Source organism: Eretmochelys imbricata, chromosome 21 (genome assembly GCF_965152235.1).
Source record: "Eretmochelys imbricata isolate rEreImb1 chromosome 21, rEreImb1.hap1, whole genome shotgun sequence".
Taxonomy (NCBI): Eukaryota; Metazoa; Chordata; order Testudines; family Cheloniidae; genus Eretmochelys; species Eretmochelys imbricata.
In genome coordinates, this window is record NC_135592.1 from 18,508,420 (window position 1) to 18,527,732 (window position 19,313).

The window sequence follows — 19,313 nt, forward strand, 5'->3', positions numbered from 1 at the left end:
TTTCCTGTCTTCCATGACTTTTCAAAGATAATTGCTAATGGCTCAGATATCTCCTCAGTCAGCTGTTTGAATAGTCTAGGATGCATTTCATCAGGCCCTGGTGATTTGAAGACCTCTAACTTGTCTAAGTAATTTTTGACTTGTTCTTTCTCTATTTTAGACTCTGATCCTACCTCATTTTCACTGGCATTCACTATGTTAGACATCCAATTGCCACCAACCTTCTTGATGAAAACCAAAACAAAGTCATTAAGCACCTGTGCCATTTCCACATTTTCTGTTATTGTCTTCCCCCCCTCATTGAGTAATGAGCTAATCACCATATTGGAACATGTTTTTCCACCTATCAGAACATCTTGTGTTCTAAAATCTTGCTGCTATATGTTGGATGGTATATACAGCTGATATATACAGCTACGTTTAGGAACAAAGAGGATTGTTGTAGGAGGAATTGCTAGAAGGTTTTAGCTTCACAGAATGGTGTTTTGGGTGTCAGTATCACTGAGAAATATTTTCTAGTGGATCACTTTTAATTTGACCTGTAACTTAAATCTTTCTCTTAGACTCTGCGCCCCCCCCCCCCCCCCCGCTGGTGTAAATTTTCAGTTAGAAACCAAACTTTCTGCCCTGTGGTTCCATTTATATTGAAATCTCATTAGTGAGAATGAAGTTTTAGATCATACCTTCCCTCATCCACACACTATCCTCAGTGGATTTTTAAAATGAATCAAAAGGGGTCATCCGAAATCTGTCAATGAACATAATTATATTGTCTGTCTTTAACAAATCTACTTGGAAAATTTAATACAGGTTACTTGTGCTTTTATGCATTTCATATTTAATTATTCTACTTGAAATACAATGACTTTTTGCTGTAAAGCGAAAACTAATTTGCTTTAGGAAATCATATAAAGACTTAATAATTTGAGTGGGTTTGTTACTGAATAGAAGCAATCCTCGAGTAATGTGTAAGATAAACGGTTGCTCTTATTTACTTAACTACTTGCTATACCTATGTGAGAACAGAAGTGAATTATACAGAAGAGGTAGAGGACCCTGTGGATTCTGATGGTAAGTGCTAGTCATGATACACTTCTGTTCTCTGTAGGGAGAGAGTAGGGAAACTCATCTCAACAGTTACTGATTTCAGAACAACGATCTAGACAAATTTATATTCCTGTTTCTGTATATACTGTTCGCTTATATGCAATTGTGGTGGTGGAGTGGGGTTTATGACATTCTGTGAGTTACACCAAAGGATGGTAGTTCATTGATTTTTCCAGCTAGCATTGAAGAGTAAGGCTATTGTTAAAGGGACGCTAGTTACATTCTTTTAAAAATGCAATCATTCCCTTCTCTGTTAAAAAATTACACATATGGCCAGGGGTTTTCTAGCTCCTTGGCCATGAAGAACACAGGACTTCTGTCAAAACTGGACAGTGTTGCCACTTAATCATTCCAAGAGGGTGCTATGAAATTCAAGGGGCAGCAGGCTACTCCTAAGGTGGAACAGTGTTGCATCTGCAGTAGTCCCAGCTCTCACTACCCCAGTAGTGAGACCAGAAATTATCCTGCCTGACCTGTTAACAGATTGTAATATTTGCCAGTCATTTATGCAGGGCCATGATTCGACACAGTCAGTTGTGAAACTTCCTCCTTGTTTCTTTGTTCAGGTGAAGTATTGGGCTTTGAAAACCTAGTATTCAGCATATTTGAGTTTGTACATGCCTTGTTGGAAAATCACAAATTTAAAAGCACAGTGAAGAAAGCTTTGCCAGAGCTGATATATTACATCATTCTCTACATGCAGATCACAGAGGAGCAGGTAAGTGAACATGTAAAAAGTAAAAGAGGCAAACAGTGGAAGCCTGTTCACATGAGAGATTCAAACTAGCAGATGAAGCACTAGAAAGGATTTGGGTGGGAAGGAGTCATGATTAAGGCTACGGTTTAGTCACGGGTATTTTTAGTAAAAGTCATGGACAGGTTATGGGCAACTTACTAAAAATACCTGAGACTAAATCTTCTCTCCTGGGAGGGGGGCACTCCTGAAGACTGCAACTGGGGGGAATGGCCCGGGGTCCCCCTCAGCAGTCCTGGACCACTGCTCCAGGGCAGTGCCAGGGACTGGCTGCCAGAGCAGCGGCTGGCCCAGGGCTTCCCCAGCTGCTGGGGTGGTCCTGGGGTCAGCTGCATCAGCACCGCAAAATTCTTGGCGGTCACGGAAGCCGTGACTTCTGTGAATGATCTGAAGCCTTAGTCATGATAACTGAATAGGTGTCTTCTGTTTATTTCCTACGATTCTTAGTCCTAGAGTTTAAGGCCAGAAGAAACCACCAGGTCATCTTGTCTGACTTCCTGTATATCACTGGCCACCAGCACCACCCAGCACCACACACTAAACCCAATAGAAATGAGACCAAAGTAAATGAGTCCCACAAGAGACTATACTATTGTGTGCCACAGACAGAGAATAGGAGGGACGAAGGTGCCCCAGTGCTAGAGGCCCCCATAATGGCAGGGTAATGATTAAATGAGAGAGACCAGATAATCCTGGCAAGTGACCTATACCCCCACACTGGAGGGGAAGGCAAAAATCCTCACGGTCACTGCCATTCTGAACTGGGGGAAAATTTCTTCCTGACCCCCTATATGGCGATCTGTTAGACCCTGAGACTATGAGCAAGAATCAGCCAGCCAAGCACCCGAGAGAGAGAGAGAGAGAGAGCGACTGCTGATGCAATCTCAGAGCCCTGGCTCACCCCACCTAGTGGCCTGTCTCCCGTCATGGCCATCCCTGATGCTTCAGAGAAAGCAGACTTAAAAAACAACAACAAAACCCTCCCAGAATACGCTGTGGGGAAGGGAATCCCTTCCTGACCACTGCTGGTGATTGCGATAAGCCCTTCTCCCCCTTTCCCTCCGTCACAAACATAAGAACATAAGAGCGATCATTCTGGGTTACACCAAAGGTCCATCTAGCCCAGTATCCTGTCTTCCGAAAGTGGCCAGTGCCGGGTGCCCCAGAGGGAACAACCAGAACAGGTAATCATCAAGTGATCCATTCCTTGTCGCACATTCCCAGCTTCTGGCAAACAGAGACTACGGACACCATCCCTGCCCATCCTGGCCAATAGCCATTGATGGACCTATCCTCCATGAATTTAACTAGTTCTTTTTTGAACTCTGTTATAGTCTTGGCCTTCACAAGATCCTCTGGCAAGTTCCACAGATTGTGCGTTGTGTGAAAAAATACTTCCTTTTATTTGTTTTAAACCTGCTGCCTATTCATTTCATTGGATAACCCCTAGTTCTTGTGTTTATGGGGAGGAGTAAATAACACTTTCTTATTTACTTTCTCCACAGCAGTCATGATTTTCTAGACCTCTATCATATCCCCCCCTTAGCCATCTCTTTTTCAAGCTGAAAAGTCCCAGTCTTTTTAATCTCTCCTCATATGGCAGCTGTTCCATACCCCTAATAATTTTTGTTGCACTTTTCTGAACCTTTTCCAAGTCCAATATATCTTTTTAGAGATGGGGCAAGCACATCTGCATGCAGTATTCAAGATGTGGGCGTACCATGGATTTATATAGCGGTAATATATTTTCTGTCGTCTTATCTGTCCCTTTCTTAATGATTCCCAACTTTGTTTGCTTTGTCTGCTGCTGCACATTGAGTGGGTGCTTTCAGAGAACTATCTACAATGACTCCAAGATTTCTTTCTTGAGTGATAACAGCTAATTTAGACCCCATCATTTTATATATATAGTTGGGATTATGTTTTTCAATGTGCGATACTTTGCATTTATCAACATTGAATTCAATCTGCCATTTTGTTGTCCAGTCACCCAGTTTTGAGAGGTTGCAGTCTGCCTGGGATTTAACTACCTTGAGTAGTTTTGTATCATCTGCAAGTTTTACCACCTCACTGTTTACTCCTTTTTCCAGATCACGTATGAATATGTTAAATAGGAATGGGCCCAGTACAAACCCCTGGGGGACACCACTGAGTTTTCTCTCCATTCTGAAAACTATTTATTCGTACCCTTTGTTTCCTATCTTTTAACCAGTTACCAATCCATGAGAGAACCTTCCCTCTTATCCCATGACTGTTTACTTTGCTGAAGAGCTGTTGGTGAGGGACCTACATTTCATTTGCCATTGTTTATGGTCCTTTCTATTTTCCTCATTAGGATTCAGCTTCCACTTTTTAAAGGATGCCTTTTTGCCTCTCACTGCTTCTTTTGTTTTGTTTAGCTGTGGTGGCTCTTTTTAGGTTTTCTTACTGTGGGTAAGTTGAGGTATACATTTTAATTTGAGGTATACATTTAAGTTGAACCTCTAATATGGTGTCTTTAAAAAAGAGTTTCCATCTCCTAAATTTGTCCAGCTCTTGGGCGCGTGCTCTCTCTCTCTCACACACACACGCTCACACACAAAGTTAAATAAGTGGTTTACCCCCACGACTTCTATTAAAGGGCTATTCCAGAACTTCATCCTCTGATGGTTAGAAACCTTCTAATTTCCAGCCTGAATTTCTTCATGGCCAGTTTATATCCATTTGTTCTTGTCCTTCAGTTTCAATAGGTCTTCACCCTTCCTGGTGTTTACTCCCTAATGTGTTTATAGAACAATCATATCTCCTCCCAGTCTTTGTTTTGCTAGACTAAACAAGCTCTTTCAATCTCCTCTCTTAAGATAGGCTGTCCATTCTCCTTATAGTAGTAGCTCTTCTCTGCACTTGTTCCAGTATAATCTTTCTTGAGCATAGGTGATGAGAATTGTACACAGTATTCCAAATGAGGTCCTCCTAGTGCCTTGTACAATGGCATTAATATTTCTCTACCTCTATTGGAAATGCCTCACCTAATAGGTCACAGGATCGTGTTTACCTTTTTCATGGCCACACCAGTTGGTGGCTCATAGTCATCCTGTGATTATCCCTCGCTCCCAGGTCTCTGTTGCTTACACCCGATGAGCCCCAGCTTTTAACAGAAATTCTTATTAGACCCTAAATGCATGACTCTGCACTTGGTACTGCTGAATTTTATTCCATTTGTCACTCCAGTATTCAAGGTCATCCAGATGTCACTGAACTATTGTGATTTTTCCCTCTGCTTTTGTTTTAGATAAAAGTCTGGACTGCAAATCCACAGCAATTTGTGGAGGATGAAGATGATGACACTTTCTCCTATACAGTAAGGATTGCTGCGCAGGACTTGTTGCTGGTAAGAAATGTGTTCTGTGTCTGAAGGACCCAAATGGTATTGAATTACAACTTGATTGTTACAAAAATTGCTACTGTAACTTGCATACAGTTTGTACTGGGTAGTTTGAAGTATAACAGCTGCAAAAAGAGTGTTTAAAATGCACCTGTAGAAAGAAACAGTGTGACAGTCATTATTTCTTTTACCCAGGCTGTAGCTGCTGATTTCCAGAATGAGAGTGCAACTGCTTTGGCTGCAGCAGCTACGAGACACTTGCAGGAAGCTGAGCAGGCTAAAAACAGTGGTGCTGAGCATTGGTAAGGAGGCAGGCAATGTGGGTTACAATGATGATGGAATAAGTGGTGGCCTATCTCACAGCATTAGGAGATAATGCATTCATAATGCAAATGAATTGTAACTTCTTTCTGGTGATGCAACTGGGGTAACACTAAGGTCTTGTGGGTTTTGTGTGTTAGAAGCAAAAATGTAAAAAAACCCGACCCATGTAAAGACATCTACAGGTTACATATAGCAGTCGTGTTCTCTGCTCTCCCTAGACTAAACTAACAGTTGCCAGCACTTCAGCACTGAAATTGTTCTAATAGTTTTCAATGAAAAGTTTTTTTTCGGTTACAACAATTCCAGATGAGTTATAAAAATAAATTTGGGTGGACTTCTTCATTGGTTTCATGCTGCTGAATTCAGGTATCCCCTCTTGAATTTCTGTTTGTGTGTGGATTTTTCATTATCCCCTCATGAATGTGTCCAATTTTAGAATAGTTTTCAACGGCCCGTATTAGCTGGGGAAAGGGGAAGAAAATACATCTGTCTAATGCAGGGGTCTCAAACACGCGGCCTCTGGGCTGGCTGCAGCCCGCCAAGCTCCCCACCCCCCGGAGTTATTTCCTGTGGCCCCAAGCTCCCCTCCCCCTCCGCCCCCCTCCCCCGCAGTGCTCCGTGTCCCCGCTCCTCTGCCTACCTCCAGGCGCTTCCCCCCACCAAACAGCTGTTTGGCGGCGCTTAGTGGTTTCCAGGGGGGAGGAGTGGGGAGCCATGTGCTCGGGAGGAGGTGGAGAAGAGGCGGGGGCAGGGGCGGGGATTTGGGGAAGGGGTTGGAATAGGGGCAGGGAGGGGGTGGAGTTGGGGTGGGGACTTTGGGGAAGGGGTTGGAATGGGGCCTCATGGAAGGGGTGGGAAGGGCAAGGCAGGGGCGGGGCCTCATGGAAGGGGTGGAGTGGGGGTGGGGCTTTTGTATCTTTATATGAAAAGGTGTCAGTGATGCGGCCCTTGGGCCAATGTACTAGTCCTCATGTGGCCCTCGTGGTGATTTGAGTTTGAGATCCCTGGTCTAATAGATACCTACTTACTGTCACATAAGTATCCTGTGTTGTGTAGATAGTGTTAGCTCCGTGTTGTTTTTTAGTGGATATTAGAAAGGGGCAGTAACCACTCCATAATTAAATTTTCAGCTGAATTTCTCTGGAAAGCCTGATATTGCCCTCTCTGGTTCCCCACCCATCCCCACAGCAAAACAATGGCTGTCTCAAAATTGTTAAATAAAGCCTGAGTTTGAGGTAGGTTCACCTTAGTCCAGAAAGTCATTGGCTCTGAGCTTAAAGTAAGCCACCAACTAACTGCTGAAAGCCTAAATGTCATTATTTAAAAAAAAAAAAAAAAAAGCCAAGAACACCCAAGACTATATTTATAAATAAAAAAAATTGGTGAAGAGAAAGATAGGTTTATATTTTGAGTTATCACACGGAGATGGCTGATAAGTTCCTCACAGAGAATTCTTCTGATTTTTGCTTTATACTAACATAAGAACAAGTATAGTGTGAGCACTAATGTTGTTTGTTGGATTAATCTTTTAAAGGTGGGTGGGAATGCCCCTGTCCTGCAACCCCCTGGTAGCCTCAGTATCACCATTCTTGCAGACATCCTCAGGTGCTCATTTCTTATGGACTAAAGAGGAAAAGCAGAAGAGGGTGTTTGGGTTGTGTGGGCATGGGGTTCAAAAGAGTGGCTCTTGTGTTTGGGGGATGGGGGGGACCTAAAATGGCTGTGGAAAAGGGGGACAGTGGAGTAAGAGAATATGCGGGTGAGAACATGGAGACAATGAAGAAGAGGTCATAGGCAGTACAGCAGGATATTCTACCCCTCCTACAGATATTAAGAGGCTTATCAGTGAGCCTTAGGAGAAATAACCTCACTCCCTGCAAACCTTCGAAGGCTCATTGGGGTTCCTCATAACCACCCCCAAAGTCCTAGGAGCCTTATTAGGCTTGGTAGATACTAATGAGTGACAATAAAATCAGCCCCAATGTTAACACGCTCAGGGTTCATTGGGGAGCAAACTGCCTTAGTGAGGCTTGTTGGCAGTGGTGGTTTGGCTGGCCCCTGAAGAATGCACTAAGGTTTTCAGGAGGTGTGTGCAAAGTCCCACTAGCATCCTAAGGCTCAGGCAGTTCAGGAGGCTTTTAATGAGTATCTTTAGGTTAATGGGGTGAGCATGAGCTTTCTATGGCTCACAGTGGGGACTCAATCTTTATGGGGGGTCCCCTGCTATTCAGAGGGTGGGGGGAGGCCCAGCAAGTCTCCTGAAGCCAGCAGGGGGTGGTTGGCATTGTGAAGGCCACTAAGAGCTTCATAAGGCTCACTGGGAGTTGATTCACTTGCCCTGTCACATATTAGGATTATTTAAAAAACTTAGGCCTGTATTACCCACAGGAGGGTCTGGTTCTGTTCAGTATCTTTATCAGTGCTTTAGATAATGGCACAGAGAGTGCGCTTATAAAGTTTGTGGACTGCACCAACCTGGGTGGGGTTGCAAGTGCTTTGTAGGATAGGATTAAAATTCAAAATGAACAGAACAGACTGGAGAAATGGTCTGAGGGAAATGAAATTCAATAAGGACAAATGCAAAGTACTCCACTAAGGAAGGAACAATCAGTTGTTCTTCGCGTGCTGTCCCCGTGGGTGCTCCACTCCAGGTGATGGTGCTTCCCAATGCCATTGATCTTTGGTATCAGTGCCTGGTCGGGATGCACATGCTCAGCTGCTGTCTCGTGGCATCATTAGGGTCTTCCTGAGTGCGTGCGTTCCGCACCCCCACTCAGTTCCTTCTCAACCATCCTCGGCTGAAGACGGGACTCGGTGCTATCCTCTTCCCTGATCACAGAAGGAAATAAATAACAAGAAATAGAAATAGTTCTCTCCCTTCCTTTAGAATAGTTCATTAGTTTAAAAAACAAAAACAAAAAAACCTTTTATCTCACGTTCATCTCCCATTGAGACTTCCCCTTGGGTAATCATACTTCCATCATGCCGGGGTCCCCGGGCTTTAAGAAATGCGTGGCTCCTGCAAGGAACCTATGCTGTGGTCTGATGGGCACTCACTCTGTGTGAAATGCTTCGGCAAGACACACGTCCTTTCCAAGTGTCTCCACTGTACCAACCTGAAAACCAGGGCTCGTCATGACAGGGACTTGCAACTAAAAATGCTTCTGTTGGGGAAGGCTCTGCAGCTGCCTATGGAGACGGGCAGTAAACCTCTCCCTCATGCTTCCCTGCTAGGTCGGAACTGACCGGGAGTGCGGCTTCACCCTCTCAGGCAAAGAGGCAGGAAGTCCAAATGTCTCCGCGCAGAGACCTTCAAAAGGGGAAAGGGTCTCCTGTGAGATCTTTACCCTCTGTGCTGACAGCACCAAGAGCAGGTGCCTCCGACTGCCCCAGCACCTCAGCCATGGCTCACGCGGGGTGCAGAAACAGGCATCCGACTTCCCACAGCGGGAAGCTTTCCTCCACCCGATGCCGTGGCCTGCGCAATGGCAGGCTCCTCCCCAGTGGCCTTTTTGAACTTCCTGGGCATTCCACCAAAGCTGGGGGTCCCCAGTTCTGGAGGTCAGCGTCGGTGGCTTCAGTATCCCACGTGCCTCCTCCACCCTCCTCAGCGCAGGTCCAGTCACCGTACCGGAAGACCCAGCGCCACACAATCCCATCGGTGTCGAGGGTCAGGAACAAGCGCTGGTCCCAGATAGAGCCTTGTCCTGATCTTCACCAGACGAGGCAGTGGCTGGAGCCTCCCCGCTCCTGCACTAGGGGACAATAGGGTCCTCCATCAGCTCCTGAACAGGGTGACCCAGAACCTGGGGATCCAGGTTGAGGAGGTTGCTGAGACATCGGATCCCATGGTGAACATTCTGGCACCCTCTGGCCCCTCTCGGGTTGCCTTCCCACTCATAAAAACTATACAGGAGACCACCAAGATACTGTGGCTGAGCCCTGCCACCGACAGCGAAGAGAACCTAGAGAAAGTATTTAATTTCATTTTAGGGATTCGAACATTTTTATACACCACACCACCCTCACCCACCCCCACCCACCAGTGGATTCCCTAGTAGTAACAGTGATGAACAAGCAGGAGCGCCAAGCACACCAGGGCCCATCACCAGAAACTGTGATGCAAAAAAGCTGTACGTCTTTGGGAGAAAAATTTACTGGGGGGCTTCATGCTCCATCTACACAGCGGAGGCACTTTAAGCTGCAGCCCCGCCTCACTTCTATCATCTGCAGTAGGCAGAACTTCTCTAGAAGGCATAACAGAAATAATAGAAGGAGGGCTCAGGGGTCTAGGCAAGCGCAACAGTCCTCAGGTCAAAAGCAGACCTTTGGAAGGTGCGCCCAAGGGTGATGCACCAGTCCAAACTCTGGACCCATCCATTCCTACCTTCCTGTGCTGACTATCCCATTTTTCCCTGCGTGGGCCTGAATTACATCAGCTCTCTGGCTGATCTGCACAGTAGAAAGGGTATACTCTCTCCATCTCCATCTCCCTCCCTCCCTTCCACCTTTCTTCATTGTCCCTCTTCAGGGACCCCTATCATGAGCAGCTTCTCATGTAGGAGGTGCACATGCTCCTAAGTGTGGGGGCAGCAGAAGAGGTCCCTCAGGAGTTGAAGGGCAGGGGATTTTTATTCCTGGTATTTCTGAATGTCGAAAGCCAAAGGTGGCCTCAGGCCCATCCTAGACCTGCGAGACCTCAACAAGTTCATACATAAACTGAAGTTTCGCATGGTCTCTTTGGCCTCCATTATCCCTTCCCTGGATCCGGGGGACCATTATACCGCCCTCGACTTGAAGGAAACTTACTTTCATATTTCAATAATGCTGTCCCACAGAAGGTACCTCAGGTTTGTGGTGAACCGCAATCACTGTCAGTTCACAGTCCTTCCTTCTGTCTTGTCAGCGGTACCTCGAGCATTTACCAAGTGCATGGCAGTTGTAGCTGCTTTCTTGCGCAAGCGCCAGGTGCAGGTGTTCCCATACCTCGACGACTGGCTGGTCGATGGCTGCTCCAAAGTGCAAGTGGAGGCGCATGTGAGTCTCATAAGAGAAACTTTCAAAGACCTGGGCCTTCTATCGAATGTACAGACATCAACCCTGTCCCCTATTCAATGGATAGAGTTCATAGGTGCAGTGTTAGACTCAACACAGGCAAGAGTATATCTCCCAGAGTCTCATTTCCATACCCCGTGCAACATCGTACAAGGTTTCAGGCAATTCCTTATCACTACAGCAAGGAATTGCCTAAAGCTCCTTGGCCACATGGCACTTGTACCTATGTAGTATATGTGACACTATGCCCCATATTCTTCATAGAAATATTGTTGTATGTTTATAGCATACCTAAGGTTATTTTATGCAAAATGGGTCTTGTGAGATATCCTTGGAAAGGTTATGATTTCCTGAATATGATTATCCTATTTGTATGCATGTATTATTTTTGTATCTAAAGTTAGGAATACTGACTATATATCTGTACTACAAAAGTGTTTGCACCTGGGGAATGGCCATCAGACAGAATGCAATCAGTCTGAATGTGCCATTAGGAAAAACAATAGGTCTTTGAACATGGTAATCTCCCACCATCCTGGGATGCTACAAATGGCCTCTGACTCATGGCTGCTTTGACACTGCAGAGTCGTGATCAAAGTCACATGGTACTGGACTGGATAATAGAATACCAGTATTTTTCCACTGAGGGGGGTGGGGGAACCACATTGGAAAATGAAGGGTTTCTGCCATACGTAAAACCCATTTAAGGCTGGGGAGTGACTTAATCAAGGTCGCTCTTCACTGAATTTTTGCCCAGGATGACTGCTGGTAACATCCAAGAAACAAAGGAGAAGGGGGGAAGGGGAAAGAGCTGAGCCCAGGCTGGGAAGGTGTCTGGCCTGTGAAAGAAATACCTGGAGTTTTAAGCTGCAAGCAAGAGCAGCTTGCCTTCAGGAAACTCTGCAATCTCTCTAAAACAACATTTAGGGTGAGAAATTGCTTCTTGTAACCCGTTTCTTTACTATTAAGCTTAGCTTGCGTGTTTGTTTCATTTGCTGGGTAATCTGCTTTGATCTGTTTGCTAACCCTTATCACTTAATCTATCTTGTGTAGTTAATAAACTTACTTTTGTTTATTCTGAAACCAGTTTGTGGGATTCATAACTGGGGGGCAAAAAGCTGTGCACATCTTCCTCCACATTGTGGGAGAGCGAATTTTATTTACTTACACTGTACAGTTCTCTGCAGCGCAAGACCATACAATTTTGGGTTTACGCTCCAAAGGCAGTGTGCACTTAAGTGCTGGGCAATTCCCTACCTGATTTTTCCCATGCAGAGCTCATGTCAGTGTCCGTGTCTTTCTGAAGCTAGGTGTGTCCCTACCTGTGTGTGTGCTGGAGGAGGCTTGAGGGCCTGGCTAAGCAGGACAGTGTAAGGGAGCCCAGGTTGGTGGAACAGGCAGGCTCGGTGGCACCCTGGAGGGGGCAACCCGTCACAGTACAGCATGCCAGACTGAGGCTCAGACCTCTTCAGGCATGGTAGCCTTGGTGTATCAACCAATTCGGGGTGGTCTAGACACAGTTGTCACTCTACCCTGGCCAGTTCTCGAGTCTCTTCTATGGTGACTCAACCCACAAGCAATGTGTACAGGTGTTCCCTTCTGCAGACCTCAGCCGTCCCTTTCATTGGTGACAGAGGTGTCAGCGATGGGTTGGAGAGCGCACCTAGGGGAGCTCAGGACCTGTGGTCCCAAGCGGAGCTCCTACTTCGTATCAATGTCAGAGAGCTGAGGGCAGTCTATCTGGCATGCCAGACATTCCAGGTTCACGTGGAGGGGAGATGTGTTTCGATCATGAAAGTCAATGCAACAGCGATGTTTTACATAAACAGAAGGGGAGCATGCTCCTCTCCCCTGTGCCAAGAAACCCTCAAACTGTGGGACTTTTGCATAGCTCACTCAATACACCTGGAGGCTTTTTTATCTCTCCAACGTTCAGAATGAGTTTGTGGACTGTCTCAGCAGGTCCTTCCATAGCCGTGAGTGGTTCATCCGCTTGGATGTTGTGAACACCATCTTCCAACAGTGGGGAATTCCTCAGATAGACTTGTTCACCACGCAACATAACAGGAAGTGCCTGCAGTTCTGCAGCTTCCTGAATCACAGCCCGGGCTCCATCACGGATACATTCCCTCTTCCCTGGAAAGAGCACCACCTGTACGCATTTCCACCCTTACCACTTCTTCACAGGGTGCTACTCAACGTTTGAAGGGACGAAGCCGTGGTGCTATTGATAGCTCCAGCCTGGCCTTGTCAGCACTGGTACACGTCTCTCCTGGAAATGTCAGGGGAAAACCCGATCACCTAATTGCTGCTCCAAGACCTGATAACTCAGGATCACTGCCGCCTCCAGCACTCTAACCTCGAATCTCTTCACCTCACGGCGTGGAAGCCCCATGACTAAACCCAATGGAGCTGACTTGTTTGGGCCCAGTTAGGGAAGTCCTCCTTAGTAGTAGGAAACAGTCCACTAGGACTACCTACCTAGGCAAATGGAAAAGATTCACGGTTTGGTCTTCGCAATATCTCCCATTTTCTGCACTCTCGTCAATATCCGTGATATTGGACTACTTCCTGCATCTAAAGCAGCAAGAGCTTTCTATGTTGTCAATAAAGGTCCACGTGGCTGCCATTCCCTCCTTCCATCCAGGAGTGGGAGGCTGGTCGGAGTTTGCCAATCCGATAGTTGGTCGTGTTCTTAAAGATCTTGACACGCTATACCCTGATGTACAACAGCTGATCCCAGCCTGGGATCTTAACCTGGTTGTTTCCAGACTAATGGGGCCACCCTTTGAACCACTTGCAACATGTTTTCTGTGTTTTCTCTCCTATAAAGTGGCATTCCTCTTAGCAATAACTTCTGCCAGGAGGGTGTCTGAGCTTAAGTCCCTAACATCTGAGCCTCCGTACACTGTGTCCTATAAGGACAAGGTTCAGCTTCGGTCGCATCCGGCCTTCCTCCCTAAAGTTGTCTCCCAGTTTCCTGTTAATCAGGATATTTTTCTTCCAGTGTTCTACCCCAAGTTCTACACAAAGTAGCAGGGAGGAAAAACGTCATTTGTTGGACATTTGCCTGGCGTTAGCCTTCTATATCAAACCGACAAAGCCATTTCAAAAATCTGTTCAGCTGTTCATCGCGGTAGAAGACAGTTTGAAGGGGCTTCCAGTCTCCTCCCAAAAAATCTCATCACGGATTACTTCCTGTATCCGGGCATGCTACGATCTGGCAAAAATACCTGCCCATGCGTTGACAGTGCATTCCACAAGGGCACAAGTGTTGTCAGCGATGTTCCTGGCCCAGGTTCCAACCCGAGAAATTTGCAGGGCTGTGACATGGGCCTCAGTCCACACCTTTACCTCGCATTATGCCATTACTCAGCAGGCTAGAGATGATGCAGCCTTTGGCAGAGCATTGCTGTAATCAGCGAACCTTTGAGCTCTGATCCTGCCTCCAAATTTCGGCTTGGTAATCACCTAAATGGAATCGATATGAGTAATCACTCGAAGAAAAAACAGTTACTTACCTTTTGGAACTGTTCGAGATGTGTTGCTCATGTCCATTCCAATACACACCCACCTACCCCTCCGTCAGAACATGGCTGGCAAGAAGGAACTGAAGTGGCGGCGGGTTGGTGCCATATTCGGTGCCATAGAGGCACAACTCCAGGAGGTGCCTGAATCAGCCCAATGGGTACTGCTAGGGGAAAAACCTTCCAGCTGCCATGCACGTGGCACGAGCACACCTAATTGGAATGGACATGAGCAACACATCTGGAAGAACAAGTTATTGAGAGGTAGGTAACTTTTTTTGCACGCATTCAAAATGGGAAATGACGGCTTAGGAAGGAGTACTGCAGAAAGGGATCCTGGGGGTCATAGTGGATCACAAGCTAAATATGAGTCAATAGTGTAATGCAGTTGCAAAAAAAAAAAAAAGGTAACATCATTCTGGGATGTATTAGTAGGAGTGTTGTAAGCAAGACACGAGAAGTAATTCTCCCGCTCTGCCCCGTGCTGATTAGGCCTCAGCTGGAGTATTGTGTCCAATTCTGGGCGCCACATTTCAGGAATGATGTGGACAAATTGAAAAAAGTCTGGAGAAGAGCAACAAAAATGATTAAAGATCTAGAAAACATGACCTAAGTGGGAAGATTGAAAAAAAAAAATTGGGTTTGTTTAGTCTGGAGAAGAAAAGACTGAGCGGGGACGTAAGTTTTTCCACTATATAAAAGGTTGTTACAAGGAGGAGGGAGAAAACATGTTCTCCTTAACCTCTAAGGATCATACAAGAAGCAATGGGCCTAAATTGCAGCAAGGTCGATTTAGGCTGGACATTAGGAAAAACGTCCTAATTGTCACGATGGTTTAGCACTGGCGTAAATTGCTTAGGGAAGTTGTAGAATCTCTGTCATTGAAGATTTTTAAGAGCAGGTTAGACAAACACTTGTCAGGGATAGTCTGTATAATACTTAGCCCTGCCATGAATGCAGGGGATTGGACTAAATGACCACTTGAGATCCCTCTAGTCCTACGATTCTGACCAGGAAGTCAGATGAGATGAACAGGCCTTATAATCTATGAATGAAATTTCCATACTAAAATTTTGTTTAATAATAATTTAGTTGCAAGGGTAGCTCTGTAACTTAACGTTAAAATTCTGTACAGAAATTCTGTAGCTAGCAAAAAAAGGACATAGTTAAGGTTAAACTTACAAGACAACTTCCTATCTTAAGCATAATTTATGGCTAAAATGTGATCATATGCTATGTCAACAGTAAATCTATTGGTGGGTCGATTAGTTTGTTAGCATGTTAGTCCCATATCAGTTTCTTTAAGTTTTGTGATTGGTGTATAGAATTTTTATAATGGAAAAGATATTCTAGGTCAGAAGTTCAAGATCTAAGTGGGACTAGGGTAAAGTGGGTCAGATTTTTGTTTGGAGAGGAGCGAGATGATGGAAGGCGCTTAGGATCAAAAAACCTTGATGGTACTTTCATCATTTTGTCTCTGTCTCTGTGTGTGTGTCTGTGTGTGGTTTTTATATATATTCAGAATGAATGTGAGAAAACTAATGGTATCTGAATTCTTTTGTAGGTGGAAGATACATGAAGCCTGTATGCTGGCACTGGGCTCCGTGAAATCTGTTATCACAGACAGTGTGAAGAATGGTAGAATCCATTTCGATATGCATGGATTCCTGACAAATGTTGTTCTTGCAGATCTCAATCTGTCAGGTATGTCAGCAAAAATTCTTTGAGTAGTGGTAATTGCTGCGCATCTGGTAGCCCAGAACCATTGAAAAGCATTTCCAAATATAGGTGTTCAGTGTATGTAGAGGAACTGATATGGTTGATAAGGTGGAATACTGTTGCACAGAAATATTTGGGGGAAACTGCACAGGTAGAGGGGCATCGTATTTGCATGCCCTGCCACATTTCACACACAATGTAAACTTGCTTAATCTAAGCCAGTCTACTTTCAGTTGAAACTTCTTGTGTAGGTGGATGGCTCTGAACTTGTAGGGTCCTCTGAGGGTGGAAGGGATACTATCTTGGGGAGCTCACCAGGAGTTAGAAAAGTCAGTAGCATCCTTTGAATACTTTAAAATAATCCCAGGAGGTCTGTAACATCTAGTTTTAAATTAATCTGTTTTGGTCTCCATTCAAACCAATAATAATAATAGCTGATTATGTACTATGCAGGGGATCTCCTCACTTTCCCATCTTAACTTTCCCAGGGATGCGTAAAGAATTGTTAAAATGGACTGCCAGTGATTCATGTTTAAGAAAACAGGTCAATCTGTAATTTTGACCTACTTGGTTCGAAGTGTGTGTCATGTTAAATATGCCAGGCTCTTATTGGAGAAGTGAGCAGTTTGAGAGACTAGATAAGCAATAGTGTTGATTTCACTGTGACGGGGTGTACCAACCCCACATTGGGTCAGTGGGATGGATCAATTTACTTGAGCCCAGACGGCCATGCCCCCTTTCCCTTGCTGTGCATGCTCCAGATGGAAGAGCCAGATAAAAGAAGGCAGCCCAGCTCAGTCAGGGCTGACTGTGGAGGAGAAAGGACGTGTACTGCAGGTTCCTACAGAGGTGCCTGCGACACTCCAGGTGGTAGAGCCTGAGGACCCGAATTGTGCTGCAGGTGACTTGCTGACTGTGAAGACTGACGGAGAAGCCAAGCTGCTGCCACCTGAGGAGATGCCCAGGACACAACTTGTGTTAGGAAGTGACCCAGGGAAGGTAGTAGAAGCCGATGCCTGAACACCTAGGTGGGAGTTCTCTGGCTTCATAGGGACCTGGGTGAAGAGGGCAGGGCCGGGTTTCCCTACTAGCCCCATAGGCCACCAGGCGTGACTGCTTGTCTGCTCGTCTACTGTACGTCCCAGCCCAGAAGCGTAGGGGTTATAGACTGGTGGTTTTGCCCGGCAAAGGGGCCATAGACTGATAGCTGTTTTGCTCTGCCCAGGGGGCCAATTCCCCCAATTGCTACTACCTACCCCAGCCAGGAGGCTTAGGGGCCATAGACTGTTTGTTTGTTGGTTTTGCCCCACTAGTGGATACAGACTGATCATAGTTCTGTCTTGTCGAAGGGGGCCAGGACTCCAGTTCTGGGCGTCAGTCCCAGACCGGAGGCTCAGGGGCCACAGACTGTTTGTTTACGTGGCTCTGCCAGGGGACCAGAGCACACCTTGCTGCAACTCTTTGTATTAGCAAGAAAACCTGACAACAGTGAGATGGGGTGTACCAACCCTGCACTGGGCCAATGGGGGTGGCCCAGCTCGGCACCCAGAGCCCCCATCACATTCACATTTAAGTTTTCTCTGCACTGAAGCAATTTACTAAAACAGTACTACCAGTTCTGGCTCTGGTTTTGCAGGGTGGGGAACCATTTTTGCTGTTGTCCGTTAGTTCTGGGCGTAGACATGGCTTTAGATGCCCAGAGTAGTGGATGGAGATAGACTCTTAGTTATGACTTTCTGCTTTCAAGTTCAATTTGGTTTAATTCAGCAACAAAGTCTGAAACTCCCTGCCAGCTACTGTAGTGTTTCTAACTGTTTTTATCCTTGTTTCTTTTCCAGAAATGTTTCTTTGCCTATCAGTTTTTCCCTTTTTTGACAAATATTGGATTTTTTTGTTTTCTAACAAAACAATACAATTCATGCTCTTTACATCCCTCTTTAATCAACTTGACTCTGCGGAGATCCTATCTACTTCCGGGGCTACTGCAGGAAGGGAAGGAGTTGTGATCCAGGTGTTACCCAGGGTCTTAAGAATCCACTGCAGTGGTAACTAAATTGTTTTATTCCTGCCACTGCCTGGAATGAATCAATGGGAACAAAGCAATTCGGTCTGATAAAAGATTAATGCAAGTCAGCGTGTTCTATCTAAAACTGCAGTTTATTAGATTTAAGCACACACAGACATAAGCAATATTTTTCTAAAATCTGGAATACTATTTTGTAATTAACAGCGGGTTTGCAGTGGCCAGTTGCTCACCCGCCGGGGAGAAAAGGTGTCAGGAAAAACATCTCTCAAGATGGCTTCAGAGGACTGCTTCAAAATACACTCTATTAGCTAGTCTTTTATAACTAACTTCTGCAAAACACATAGGTCATAATGACCCCTACTAAATCATCACTTTTCCTAACTTTCAATAAACTACTTATCAACAAACATTCATAACAATCTTAATTATAGTACTTCTATATCAGAGGTCCTCAAATTCAAGGTTCTTGTCACCCAAGGTTTTCAGTCTGTTGACTTTTTTCTTTCCCCTCCTCCCATTCTGATTAGCAGAAACTGACAGCTACTTTTGACCTTGCCTCTAAAATCCTGCTTTCAAATTAACCTTATACTATGTGGTGTTGTATTTTAATAATTCATGGTGGCTGAATGCACATAATATGGTTACAGTTAGCTTGATCACAGTCTGGGTGGGGTACACACACCCCTCAAATCTGGGGCAACACAGAAAGGGAGAATTCCTGGTCTTTGTGGGCCTCCAATAGCTCTGGACTCCCTGGGGTGCATTCTTTAAGAATTTTTTAGGGAAATTTTGCTTTTCAAATAGTCTGATTCAGAACATCAGTCACGCTGGGAAGGGAAACTTGTGTGGGGCTGTGGTTAGGAAGAAGTCTTCCCTTCCATGCAGATCACATTTTAAGTGTGCTGCTCTTCTGAAAAGTGACTTTTCCCTTTTTACCCTGCTGATCTGTTCCCTGTGAGCATTCAGAGTTTGATCTACTGACTTTGTGCTCCTGTTTAGCATGAAGCAACCTGCCTTATTTACAGACTAGTTGCAGTGCACAAGGCCCTGTGGCCTCAAGCTTTTCCCTCTTCATTCCTTAATATCCAAGGCTATAGAGGGGTCTGTGATTCCATGTCCTTGTCTTCTTTGCTGCCTGCAAATGTCTAACTATCTTATTGTCTTGACTGCTATAGAATCTTTTTACCATATTTCACAAGTTAGCAATCAAGAAAACGCAAACAAAAAAATCCAAACAAAAACCTTGGGATGACCTGCAGTTTTTAAATTGTGTTGAGTTTTGCTGGCAAGTGCAGCAGGAAATCCAGAGCACAGGCTCCTTCCCTCCGATCCTTGACACCTGGCTTCCACAGGACATTGCCTGTGTCACCCGCCATCACTAAGATCGGTTTGATCAGAATGATGCTGAGATTCAGGGCCTTGCTATATATGGTCCTC

The 19,313-nt window shown here is 45.3% G+C and overlaps 1 protein-coding gene across 2 annotated transcripts in view; it reads left to right on the plus strand.

Annotated features, from left to right (window-relative positions):
* The window catches only part of IPO9 (importin 9), a 167,123-nt gene that overhangs the window by 83,316 nt on the left and 64,494 nt on the right, over positions 1 to 19,313 (plus strand). For both annotated transcript variants that reach the window (XM_077839190.1, XM_077839191.1), the window contains exons 9-13: positions 1,013 to 1,071; positions 1,674 to 1,825; positions 5,133 to 5,231; positions 5,421 to 5,527; positions 15,696 to 15,835. In XM_077839190.1, coding sequence (XP_077695316.1) covers positions 1,013 to 1,071; positions 1,674 to 1,825; positions 5,133 to 5,231; positions 5,421 to 5,527; positions 15,696 to 15,835 — 557 coding nt within the window. The remainder of the gene's footprint in view (positions 1 to 1,012; positions 1,072 to 1,673; positions 1,826 to 5,132; positions 5,232 to 5,420; positions 5,528 to 15,695; positions 15,836 to 19,313) is intronic.